The sequence below is a fragment of the Cucurbita pepo genome, chromosome 8 (genome assembly GCF_057944985.1).
Source record: "Cucurbita pepo subsp. pepo isolate OVF chromosome 8, ASM5794498v1, whole genome shotgun sequence".
Classification (NCBI taxonomy): domain Eukaryota; kingdom Viridiplantae; phylum Streptophyta; class Magnoliopsida; order Cucurbitales; family Cucurbitaceae; genus Cucurbita; species Cucurbita pepo.
In genome coordinates this window covers 11,680,885-11,692,402 of record NC_141805.1, presented here as the reverse complement: position 1 = coordinate 11,692,402, position 11,518 = coordinate 11,680,885, and the positions used below count along the sequence as shown (strand labels likewise).

The following is an 11,518-nucleotide window of genomic DNA, read 5'->3' as shown; positions in this document are numbered from 1 at the left end:
TATGCTGAGTTAATTCTCCATCTGCATCTCCTAATCCAATCCATGTTAAGTTGGTTCTTTTGGCAGCAGATTTAATAGTTCCGGGAAGAAGGTTGATGAAAACAAACAAGTCAGTTCAGGTTATGTGATGTCCCACATTGGTTGGAGAGGAGAACAAACCACCCTTTATAAGAGTGTGGAAACATTCCTCTAGCAGATGCGTTTTAAAGCCTTGAGGGGAAGCTTGAAAGGAAAAATCCAAAGAGGACAATATCTGCTCGCGGTGGATCTGGGCCGTTATAAATGGTATCAGAATAAAACACCGGACGATGTGTCAGCCTTCTTGCTGTTCCTCGAGAGGGGGGGGGGTAGACACGAGGCGGTGTGCCAGTAAGGACGCTGGGCCCCAAAGGGGGGTGGGTGGATTTGGGGGCGTCCCACATCGATTGGAGGAAGGAAAGAGTGCCAGCGGGCCCCAAAGAGGAGTGGATTGTGATGTCCTACATTGGTTGGAGAGGAGAACAAACCACCATTTAAAAGGGTGTGGAAACCTTCCCCTAGCAGACGCGTTTTAAAACCTTTTGGAGAAGCCCGAAAGAAAAAACCTAAAGAGGACAATATCTGCTAGTGGTTTCCTCTAGCAGACGCGTTTTAAAACCTTGAGGGAAAGCCCGAAAAGAAAAACCTAAAGAGGACAATATCTGCTAGTGGTGGATCTAGGCCGTTACAGGTTCACGATCGAAATCTCATGTGATTCTCTCGACCCTTCAAGGGTGAAAGGAAAAGGTAAGAGATAAGGGACCATCAGCATGTGGGCAACATGATAGAAACAAAAGTTTGAAGTTGAGAAGGTGTAGGCATTTATTGAGCCATATGAATATGTTTTCCTTTTGATAGTTCGTGCTTGAAGAATAGCAAGAGTTGTGTTGCTTTGCCTTTCCCGTGCTAAGTTGAGTTAAACTTCGGAGACGTCAGATATTCGTTCTAAATTGATGGTGTCTGTTCTTCTTGACGTCGTTCGTCTTGGCACTCTCTACCTTTAATCAGTTTGTAAGAAGGCAGATTTTGGCTGACTAGACAGCAAACCCACCCTAGGTTATGACAACTTTCTCCTCTTTCTGAGTTGTCTTGTTGTATCTAAAATGGTTTCGAGCTTCTCTCACTATTATTGCCTGCTCTCTCCTTCTTCGAGTCGGAGCATGACCCTTTAGGGGTCCAACAAAGAGAGTAAGTAGACTTGCGCACAAAGTCCATTCACTATTGATTTTCTTATTGGAATCCTTCGTCCCCCGATATTCCATGTATTAAAAAAAGTTATGATACCTAACCTTTTAATTCAACCACCGCTTAAAATAATTTATAATCTTTTCTTACTTAACTTAAAAGAATATTGATTGTTTTAGATATTAGTTAATTGCTACTAAATAATTAAAAAAAGAAAAAAAAAAGAAAAAAAAAAGAAAAAAACATATTTTAGAGGAATTTTAGGGAGTTACCTTTTTCACGGGTTATCGTAAGTTAGAGAATCGGATGAAAATTAAATAGTTAGGCATTTTCCGCACGTGTTTTCCACACGCGTGAAAGGATGTATTAACACGTGCGGAATTTCAACTTCCAATCCAAAACTGAGGGAGGGCAAAAGATTGATTTCATTTTTGTTACCGCATTTTCTTCGAGAGAGAATAACAAGCTTACACCAAAAGTAACACCCATAGCTTGCTTGGCTGAATCTAGGGTTTTATTTCTCTCTTCTTCATCCTTTTTTTTTTTGTTCTCTCTCTCTCTCTCTCTCTCTCTCTCTCTCTCTCTCTCTCTCTCTCTCTCTCTCTCTTCCATTTTCTCTGTTGAGAATTATGGAGGGAGCCAGCAATGGAGGGATGTTGTATCACGAGGTACAAGAATCGAAGCTTTGCGCTGTGCATTGTGTCAACACTGTCTTGCAGGGTCCATTCTTCTCGGAATTCGATTTGGCTGCTCTCGCATCCGATCTCGACCGGAAGGAGCGCCAGATGATGCTTGGTGGATCCACAACCGGCGATTTCCTCTCCGAGGAGTCTCACAATGTCTCCTTGGATGGTGATTTCAGTATCCAGGTTTTGATTCCCCTGTTGCTCTATCTGTTATTGTTTGTTATTCTTTTCTCCTTCTAGAAGCTAATTCAGGGAAACCCAAAGGTTGCTGTGGATGTCTGTTTTTCTTTTTCTTTTTTAATAATTTTTATTTGATCGATTTAGTGTAAATACGCAGGCTCCTCCGTGGATACTCTTTATATTACTTCTTCAATCTACTCGAATTCCAAATGTTGTTGAATATTTTGAATTGCATTCAGGAACAGTGGTTAACGAATATATTGGATGTTTTACGGAAAGCGGTTGAAATGCGATCCTGATGTTCGAGTTGTGTATTCTTTTAACAGTAGAAATAGAAAACCTGCCAGTATGCAGTAGTTACAGTCATTATGAGCCATTTGTGTAACGGTTACAGCTGATATTGTTTTGAATTTTAAAAAGAACTGATACAATGACTTGTAATGGCATGGGAATTCACACATACGTAATAGTACCAATGATTATATATTTTTTAAGACAAGGTTTATTACTTGCAAAACCCCCTAAGCTACTATTCTCCTTTGTCCCAGTGTCATCTTTCTGAGGTAGCAGTGATGCAAAATTTGAATTACGTTGTGTTCAACGAACTTTGTGACAATACTTGCTTCTACTGTTCGGATGTACCTGATAATATTATGACAAGTTTATTGTGATTCATTCAAGTGATATATGTTTCTTGATGTATGCTTTGCTTCAAATGTGATTATCTGAAAAATAGGATTACATTATCTCATAAGTTGTTTTGGGGATGAGAAACATGTTTTTAACTCATAAGTTGCTACGCTTCTGATCTCTTAATTCTTGAATTAAACATGAGTTGGCATATGGGATGGTTAGAGATCGTTAGAAAAACTTGTTATAGCAAGTAATGATTAATAAAGTAGATTGAAAGTGGGCAAGTAAGGACACTGCTCTTAATTTTTCTTCCCTGATCTTGCAATTTTTTCCTTATCTCAATATTAGTCCTTTGGCTCCCATTAACTACATCTGGGCAGGCACACTGCTTATGCATTTTGGTTTACCACATGCTTCTGAAATCATCTATTGTTCTGTAATCAGGTGTCGAAGCTGGCTTAGCTTAGGTTTTGTGGGGATTGACCTTGTTTTGGATACCCAAATTTAGCGCAGTGAACATCAGATCTCTTTCTTAATCTCTTTTCTTTTTTTTCTTTTTTTCTTTTTTTTTTTCCTATTTGGGTAAAGTATTTAAGTAAAACAGTGAAATATTTAAGAGGGATGGGACTTCTTTTTTTCTAAACCAGTTCCTATTCTATGTGTATATTATCAATTCATAGAACCTGTTGGGATGTTCTGATTTGTTTAAATCATTATATATTTGCTTGCAGGTCTTACAAAAGGCTTTGGAGGTATGGGATCTTCAAGTTATTCCTCTCAACTCGCCAGTTGCTGAACCTGCACAGATTGATCCTGAACTGGAGAATGCATTTATATGTCACTTGCAAGATCATTGGTTTTGTATTAGGAAAGTGAACGGGGAGTGGTACAATTTTGATAGTCTATATGCAGCCCCACAACATCTTTCTAAGTTTTACCTTTCAGCCTACTTGGACTCTCTAAAGGGTTTTGGTTGGAGCATCTTTATAGTGAGGGGTAACTTCCCCAAGGATTTTCCCATATTGTCCACCGAAGCATCTAATGGTTATGGTCAGTGGCTTTCCCCCGAGGATGCTGAGAGGATAACCAAATCGTGCAACACTACCCAAAACCCCCCTCCTCCACAAAGAGTAAGCTGGACAGAGCAGCAAGATACCTTTCTTTCAACCGGAGAAGCAGAAATGCTTATGGACATGGAGGATGAAGACTTGAAGGCTGCAATAGCTGCTAGCCTCATGGATTCCTCAGCAGTCATGGCAGCAGGAGTTGGTAATCCCCAAAAAGAACCTGCAGCTTCCTCCACCCAAGCTGCCTCCCCCCATAATGTCCCTGTTGTTTCCCTTGAAGCTGCTGCCAATACTGATGTACCTGCAGTTTCCAACAAACCTGCCTCCCTCCAAAATGATGTAGCTGTTGTTTCCCCTGAAGCTTCCACCTCCCAGGATGTCCATGCTACCATCCAAGATGCTCATGCAGCTTCTGCCAAAGCTGCTTCTCCCAATAATGAACCCACAACCTCCCCTGAAGTTGCTATGCCTCAAAATGAATCTGAAAACAAATCTACAGGTAATGCAGACGCTGCCTTTCATGAAAGCGAACCTGCAGATAATGCAGACTGCACCATTTCTAGCCCTCGTAAGAAAATCAGTCGTACTGATGAGGGAACTCCCTGAGGAAGTAATTGATTTTTGGTTCAAGATTGATGAATGAACGGGATTGGCACAAGGCGAAAGAAGAGAATAATTTGCAGGAGAATGGGAACCCGAAATCCTTGTTGAACTCAAGGTTAGCTAGTTGAAGTTAAATCCATGCTTTACAGTCCTGTGCAGTGTAACTATTTCCACCTTACATTTTCAATTCAGATTGATACTGTATAACATTAAAAAAAAAAAAAAAAAAAATGCCGTCAGCTTGGCCTCTGGATTGTCACAAATGTTCGATTACAGAGATGTATTTGTCGTCGAAAATATTTTAAGGATCTCAAAGTACAATAACCCCATTATCATATGTTAAAATCAATCACTTTATTCGAGTTCGAGTTGGTTGGGTTGAATGTATATAAATTTCAACCAGTTCAACCAAAATATGTTTTTAATTAGTTGTCTTAGAGTTCAGAAGAAGAAACCAATTTCAATACCAATTCCAAGGGGCAAATGAAGGAGAAGAATAAAGAAGGCACGAGAGACAGGCATCAGACTTTTGACCTGTCAGCTATGGCCCAATCCCCATTTCTTACCATTTCAACTCAGTCTGCCCTCAAACTCAAAAGGGTAACAGATAGTGGGCAACAAAAAGCTAAACACAGCCCCTGTTTTTCCACCTTATCCTTGGCTCCTTCACAGCTCTCGCTTTCTGGTTCTGTTTCTCTAGTGTGTTTTGAATCCTGTACTGGAATCAAGATCCTCTCTTTTCCCTTCTTTTTTGATGGGTTCCTCCGATCGTTTATTCCGCGGGCAGCGAACTCTTCACGAACTGATCGGCGGGGGTCTTGGTAATTCTTGTCACGATCTTCTGATTTCTGTGTTTCTTTTTCATTCTTCCTATTGATGGATCCTCTTCAGATTTCTATCTGATTACTCTGTTTCAGTCCTCTATTGACTCTGATGTGCGATTGCGAACCAATCGATGGTCTCTTTGACAAATTTCTAATCGATGAACTGTTTTCTTCTTTTCTGCATTGCTGAAGGTTTTCTGTGGATTCTTCTTTTGGGATATCTACGCCTAAAACCTAATTAAGATTGCGTTTATGATCCTATAAACATAGAATTGGTTGCCATTAAACAACGAGGATTTGGGTTTAACTCTTGGCTTTTAATCTGTTCAGTTGCAGATGTAATTCTATGGAGGCAAAGGAATCTAACTGTGGGGATATTGTTACTTATGCTGGCAACTTGGCTGGTGTTTGGGAGATGTGGTTACACCCTTTTGTCTTTAATTTCCAGTGTTCTTCTTCTTCTTGTTACCATTATCTTTATCTGGGCAAAATCTGCATCCATTCTCAATAGGTAACTAATTGGAAATTGCCTCTTGACTTGCATGTTACACCCTATCTCTTCAATTTCAATAGCATTAAGAATGGTAAACTGATTCATAAGCCTTTAGAATGCATGATCTTTGAATAGATGTAGGAGTTTGTGCAAGCTCTCTAGCTTTTCAACATCTTGATCTGTAAATTTGTCTTCACTTTCTTCTACATTTGATGAACATTTTGGGATATTTACTTCTATGTATGTTATACCCAGCTTCCCTTTTAGTTCCAGTTGCATAAGAAGTCTCATTTGATAACAATTTGGTTGTTTTGGTCTTTGGGTTCTGGTTTTTGAAAATAATCAAACGGCCTTAGTGTTTGTTGTTTTAGATGTCTGGGATATGCAAGTGCATTTCCCAAAGATGTTGAACATGAGTGAGACAGTGTAGATCTGCACATGTTTTTCCAAGCCTAACAAGCTAGAGATGAAACAATTCAGTAGTTTTCGAGCATTCGAAAACTCATCAATGCAGAAAGTAGTATGCTTTTTTTGTTTGACTGATATCTACTGAGTTCTGAGCTGGTTTCTTGACAAAGCATTGAGCCATTGATGCATTTCAGAAGATCATTCTTAATTTTCTCTATGTGTTTAGACTAAGTCTAGCTTAACTTCTATGTAGTTGGATTAAGATTACTTCTGAATCTATTACCTTTCTTTCTGAACAGACCAGCGCCGCCTCTTCCTGAGTTGCATCTCTCAGAAGATATGGTAAACGAAGCTGCGAGTTTCGTTCGTTCCCATGTGAATACTTTGCTGTCTGTTTCACAAGATATAGCAATGGGAAAAGACCCCAAATTGTTCTTCAAAGTAGCTGCTTGCCTATGGCTGATTTCAGTTATCAGTGGCTTGACTGATCTTCTCACATTGGGTTACACCAGTAAGTTCTAATCTTCAGTTTCCATAACACTCGACTCTTGTTGATCAAAAACATTCGATGATCGATTATGGGGCATTATTTTCTGAATGATAGGTCTTTTACTCGTGCTAACGGTTCCCGCATTGTACGAGAAGTATGAAGAGTATGTAGATAGGCATATCTTATTGATCTACAGAAAGTTGCATCAGTTTTATGTGAAATTGGATGAGATGCGAGTTCTCACATACCAACAATGGATTTTGGAGAAAGAAAAACTGAGCTCATATCACTGATCTCTCTTGTTCATTCGTGGCTTCTTCTTCTTGTTTCATTTTGGATGTTTTATGGTGTTTTTTCAACCCACTTCGGCGGCATGCAGCTCATCAGTGACAAGCGTGGAGTTTGACAGAAGCGTGAGAGATGATTGTACTTTGTTCATAACAACTTTGTTTTCATTTTCTCTAATTCCTGCTAGAGAGATGTATTTAATGAATTTTGGATTTTGTTGGCTATTTGTTTGATGATTACAGGCAAGTTGATAATATATTTATGTAATTCTATCTATTAAACACTATTGAAAAACCTACGAGACACTTTTTAAAGTTCAATGACTAAATAGACACAAATTTAAAAGTCGATGAGCCTAGACAAACACATACCAATCGAGAAAAATGTGTAAAACTCTTGTCTACCGACAGTATTGCATATAATATTCTCGAACCTGTCGAATGAAAGTAAAAGTATTGCATATAATATTCTCGAACCTGTCGAATGAAAGTAAAACTTTATCGTTGATCATCAAGTTTAAATATAGACATTCTCAAGCTGGCAGATGCAACTTTGGACAAAATAATGGTTGAAAGTATATGGCAAAAGAAACAAAGAATGCGATGGAAGAATCATCAGTCTTGGCCATTTCCAAAGCTATCTCGGCTATGGCTATCATTCTGCCATCCATGGCCTTGCCCATCATGATCCGTATCTCCTGAATGAAACTTGCCACGCTTATTATGCGACAAGTACAGTGGGAGTGGCGGAGGCAGAGGAAGTTGTGCTAGAGGCGGCTGTGGTGCCAATATACCTCTACCATTCTTCAAGTCCATGGCATTACCAGAATGCCCCAGGTCCATGCTCTTGTTGGCCATTGATGAGACAGAAGAATTCACAGGCAAGCCTCCAGGGCTGCGTCTATAATCTCCTTGGAAAAATCCATGGTTTCCTTGAGAATCAGATGCATTAGCAAAAGCATCAGGCATTCCTTGACCTCCAGCAGCATGCTCATAAGGAACGCCAGCTTGTCCAGTATTCCAAGGTTGAGGATAAGTCGCCGAGAAGTTCATTCCTCCTGCTGCTCCTGGTGGAAAGCCTAGCAGTGACCCTTGCTCGGATCCAGTCTCTGCTGCGGTATCTTGTCGTGGCACTTCATAGGGTGTACTGTAATATTGTTGTTCTCCCTCAGTTGGAAACGAAGGAAAACCGAACGGTAGAGGGGGACTCAACATTGGATTTGAGTTAGCTGGAACCACGTAATTCGGTGGCGGAATTGATTGCAAAGGAGGGTACTGAGAATATGGAGGGTCGGCCAGAATTCCCTGCTGTTTCTCTGAAAATTGACTGGATTCCTGATGTGGAGTACCCTGTACGTCAAAGTTTTGTGGGGGAAAATGGCCATGAGGGCCATGTCGATCAAAGCCTTGTGAATGACCACCGCTGTCTTGTTGCTGCATGCCAGACGTGGGTTGGTCTCTAGATTGTTGACGATGAAATTTTTCGTCACGTTCTTGAGCCAGGGAATTGGAACTTGGAGATATGATTGGTCTCGATGGACCTCGGACAGTGGATTCAGAAGCTGTAGATTGTTTGGCACTAAGAGCCTCAATTTCGTTTCCATCTTCCTTCTCTGCATTTGGCTTAAGAAGGTCAGCATGACTCTCTTGTATATGAGATTCAAATTCAGTCCTCTTAAGAAAAGACTTGAGACAATGTGGGGCTGCACAAATGAAGATCCCCTCCATCAATTTTATAGTTTGAATCTTCTGGATACGGTCATCACAACTGTGTCATAAAAAATATGACTATAATCACAACTTCTAAAGTCGTCTACATTATATTATCATGAAGAACACAGAAGCTAATGTATAGAGTACTCTAATCATCAAAAGAAAACAACAGATTTTTGAAGAACATGACAAGAAAAGTTTCTGCAATAGAAAGTGATTATGCATCGGCAATCAATATTGACATTGATAGTACAAAAGAACCATAACAGCCATTTTAAGACCTTCAAAGCATTTTTACTTACAGGTAGCATATAGAATCGCTTCTTGCACAATCGAGACAGAACACATGCTCACATGGGCTCTGCAAGAATGGCAAACCACTATTTAGCTCTTTAAGTATGCCACAACCCAAATGTAGTAGGGTCAAGTGGGTGTCCTGTGAGATTAGTCAAGATGCACACAGGCTAGAGATGCTCACAAATATTTAAAAAGAAATGACACAAGCCTACACACCAGCGGGCAAGAAGGAAGAATATTGCAGATATGAATGAAGTAATGCATATCGATTTGACAAAAAAAAAAGTTGATCTTAAATTGTCTTTTATAGATGAATGATTTCCATGGACCGAAAGGAGACAAAGCAACCGACAGCAAAAAGACACAAAAATATAGTGGGGAAAATACCAGGCGACCATAAACTGCAATGGGAAAATCGCATCTGACACAAAAATGAACTCGTTCTCCAAGGTGACGGCGAGATCTGCGACCAACAGACTTAACAATGGAAGCAGCAGTAGCTGCACCAATGCCCTTTGCCACAGGAAGATCAGCAAGGATAAGGTGGTCAGGGCATGCGACCGTCACAGTCTCCGCTTGCAAGGGCTTCACTGTTCCAGCGCCACCTTCCGCCTGTGGAACTTTGCTAAGCCGGATTTGAAGCATATTTCTCCCTTAAAGAATCCCCCTCCACCTCTCTACCCAAAACAAGATGAAACTAATAGCCTCCCTCTCCAGAAATCCAATCTAAAAACCAAATTGTGACGAGAATTGTCAATAATGCAAATAAAATATCGAAAGCCAACGTTACGAACAGAAACACTTGTAAACAGATGAAAGGCATAAAAGAAGCAATCCGAAAATTGAGAACGAACTACAGAAACATCCCACTCCGGGAAAGAAAAGGATTCTAAGATTGAAACGCGTGTAAATGAATACCGTAAAACCTAATTTATTGAGGCATTTATACACTGAAAATTATTGAATTCAGCATTACATAAAGGAGCTTACCGGCGAGACAGAAACTTTCTGGTTCGCTTCCTCGGCACAGTCTCCGTTCGTCTTTCGCTTCTTCGCTCCCAAATGGAACAAGGGCTTCTCCGATTCCGATATATCAGTGAACAGAACAATCGACAGCAATACGACATGTCGCTCAACTTTCTGGTGTCGCTAAACTTTAATACGACATGACGGTCGAATAGTTTGTTCGGTCTGTGGGCCGAATAAAGAAAATAAAAACAGAATAAAAAGATTAAAACAAAAATCCGACCTGCCGGATTCGAACCAGCGACCTAAGGATTATCTGAAAAGTCTTTTGACCCACTACAGTCCTCCGCTCTACCAACTGAGCTAAGGTCGGCGAATGAGAAAAGCTGCTTCATAATTTTAATTATCTCAAAAAAATCCTAAAAAGAACTTTTTTATGAGAGTGAAAACGGCCCATTTTCTTAGCCCATTAAAAGTAGAAACTCCCTGGTTTTTTCTCGTTCTCCGGTCCGGTCTGACCACACCAAAAACCCGCCCGCCTTCATAATTTTAATAAATACCTATTTATTGTTTCATTTTTTCTACACTCCATATCAACTAAATTAAGAACCATTAAAAAATTAATAATAAATTCGGAATAAAAAACATTAAAGGTGTTTGGTCAACGAGCAAAATTATTGTTTTTATTATTTTATGTGTATTTTTACAAATTTATTTATATTATAGATTTGTTAAGAATGGTTGATTATTAAAAAAAAAAAAAAAAATTGTTTATTTTTTAAAAATAATTATAAATCACGCTCCCTTTATTTTACATTTTTTAAAAATATACTTTCTTGTATTGTACTCAATTTCTGTCACTATAGTCCAGCAAAGTAATCTTACTTTAATTACTTTTAATCATTCCACAACTAAAATATTATAATAAAAAAATATATGAAATTAAATTTAAACATTTTAAAGTATAAGAAAATGAATCAAGTAAATTTAAAATGTATATGTAATTAAATATATTTATTAATAAAACAGCTGCCACTTTGGCGTCACCAGAAAATAAAAATTAGTCAATTTTGATTAGTTTGTCGTCAGCTTAGTAATACATAGTTGACAAAGTCATGGTCACGTGGTCTACGAGGATTTCTGATTTTTCTCCCTAACATACGTGTTTTAAAACTGTAAGACTGACAACGACAGACAATATCTGTTAGAATGGACTTCGGCTGTTACAAATGAAAATACAAGTCAGTCAGCAAGCAGCATGCTAACAAGGAAGCTAGACCACTAATAGGGTGGATTGTGAGATCTCACATTAGTTGTAGAGAAGAACACAATATTTCTTATAAGAGTGTGCAAACTTCTCTCTAACAGACGTATTTGAAAACGTTGAATGAAATATGATGGTAGCGGTGGGCATAGGAGAAAAAAAAACTTTATTAATTTTTATTATTATAATAGTGAAACACTATATAAGAGGGGTATGATTGGGGCACATGGCTGTGATGGGAATAATAACAAGGTGTAGAATTGAAGCTTGGTTCTGGATTCAATTCCATTTATTATTATTTTATAAGACAAAAATAATGAGTCCCATCACAGACCAATCAGATTGCTCAGATCGTGCAAGCTTACAATATTCTTACGACCAGACAATCCGCGTTGAACTCTCGT

At 39.0% G+C, this 11,518-nt stretch overlaps 3 protein-coding genes and 1 non-coding gene across 6 annotated transcripts; 2 read left to right on the top strand and 2 right to left on the bottom strand.

Annotated features, from left to right (window-relative positions):
- Positions 1–1,755: 1,755 nt before the first annotated feature.
- Positions 1,756–5,665, top strand: LOC111800014 (ataxin-3 homolog). 2 transcript variants are annotated; one of them, XR_015422226.1, is made up of 3 exons: positions 1,756–2,072; positions 3,434–4,487; positions 5,527–5,665. XR_015422226.1 is itself a non-coding variant. In XM_023683587.2 (2 exons), the coding sequence occupies exons 1-2, from the start codon at positions 1,833–1,835 to the stop codon at positions 4,373–4,375; spliced, it is 1,182 nt and encodes a 393-aa protein (XP_023539355.2). In that variant the 5' UTR covers positions 1,757–1,832; the 3' UTR covers positions 4,376–4,709. The 2 variants fall into 2 exon arrangements, 1 of the variants encoding a protein (XP_023539355.2); XM_023683587.2 differs by lacking the exon at positions 5,527–5,665 and having other exon boundaries at positions 1,757–2,072; positions 3,434–4,709.
- On the top strand, positions 4,933–7,142 carry LOC111800015 (reticulon-like protein B12). The gene is made up of 4 exons (XM_023683588.2): positions 4,933–5,193; positions 5,527–5,707; positions 6,397–6,608; positions 6,702–7,142. Exons 1-4 carry the CDS (start codon positions 5,127–5,129, stop codon positions 6,878–6,880), a joined length of 639 nt encoding a protein of 212 aa, XP_023539356.2. The 5' UTR covers positions 4,933–5,126; the 3' UTR covers positions 6,881–7,142.
- A 117-nt stretch (positions 7,143–7,259) lies between these two features.
- Positions 7,260–10,020, bottom strand: LOC111800013 (E3 ubiquitin-protein ligase HAKAI homolog). Of its 2 annotated transcripts, XR_015422225.1 has the most exons (5): positions 9,875–10,020; positions 9,272–9,610; positions 8,890–8,948; positions 7,352–8,642; positions 7,260–7,308 (listed from the first exon to the last, which is right to left on the bottom strand). XR_015422225.1 is itself a non-coding variant. In XM_023683586.2 (4 exons), exons 2-4 carry the CDS (start codon positions 9,527–9,529, stop codon positions 7,490–7,492), a joined length of 1,470 nt encoding a protein of 489 aa, XP_023539354.2. In that variant the 5' UTR covers positions 9,530–9,610; positions 9,875–10,020; the 3' UTR covers positions 7,260–7,489. The 2 variants fall into 2 exon arrangements, 1 of the variants encoding a protein (XP_023539354.2); XM_023683586.2 differs by having other exon boundaries at positions 7,260–8,642.
- Positions 10,021–10,127: 107 nt separating this feature from the next.
- Positions 10,128–10,223, bottom strand: TRNAY-GUA (transfer RNA tyrosine (anticodon GUA)). The gene is made up of 2 exons: positions 10,187–10,223; positions 10,128–10,163 (listed from the first exon to the last, which is right to left on the bottom strand). It is a non-coding gene; the product is annotated as a tRNA-Tyr (tRNA).
- Positions 10,224–11,518: the final 1,295 nt, after the last annotated feature.

Coding starts and splice junctions, on each gene's coding strand:
- LOC111800014 (XM_023683587.2), top strand. CDS start 1,833: ATGGAGGGAGCCAGCAATGGAGGGATGTTGTATCACGAGGTACAAGAA. Junction 2,073..3,433: donor ATGGTGATTTCAGTATCCAG/GTTTTGATTCCC, acceptor ATTTGCTTGCAG/GTCTTACAAAAGGCTTTGGA.
- LOC111800015 (XM_023683588.2), top strand. CDS start 5,127: ATGGGTTCCTCCGATCGTTTATTCCGCGGGCAGCGAACTCTTCACGAA. Junction 5,194..5,526: donor ACTGATCGGCGGGGGTCTTG/GTAATTCTTGTC, acceptor TAATCTGTTCAG/TTGCAGATGTAATTCTATGG. Junction 6,609..6,701: donor TCTCACATTGGGTTACACCA/GTAAGTTCTAAT, acceptor TCTGAATGATAG/GTCTTTTACTCGTGCTAACG.
- LOC111800013 (XM_023683586.2), bottom strand. CDS start 9,529: ATGCTTCAAATCCGGCTTAGCAAAGTTCCACAGGCGGAAGGTGGCGCT. Junction 8,949..9,271: donor TTGCAGTTTATGGTCGCCTG/GTATTTTCCCCA, acceptor CCATTCTTGCAG/AGCCCATGTGAGCATGTGTT. Junction 8,643..8,889: donor AGCGATTCTATATGCTACCT/GTAAGTAAAAAT, acceptor TTTATGACACAG/TTGTGATGACCGTATCCAGA.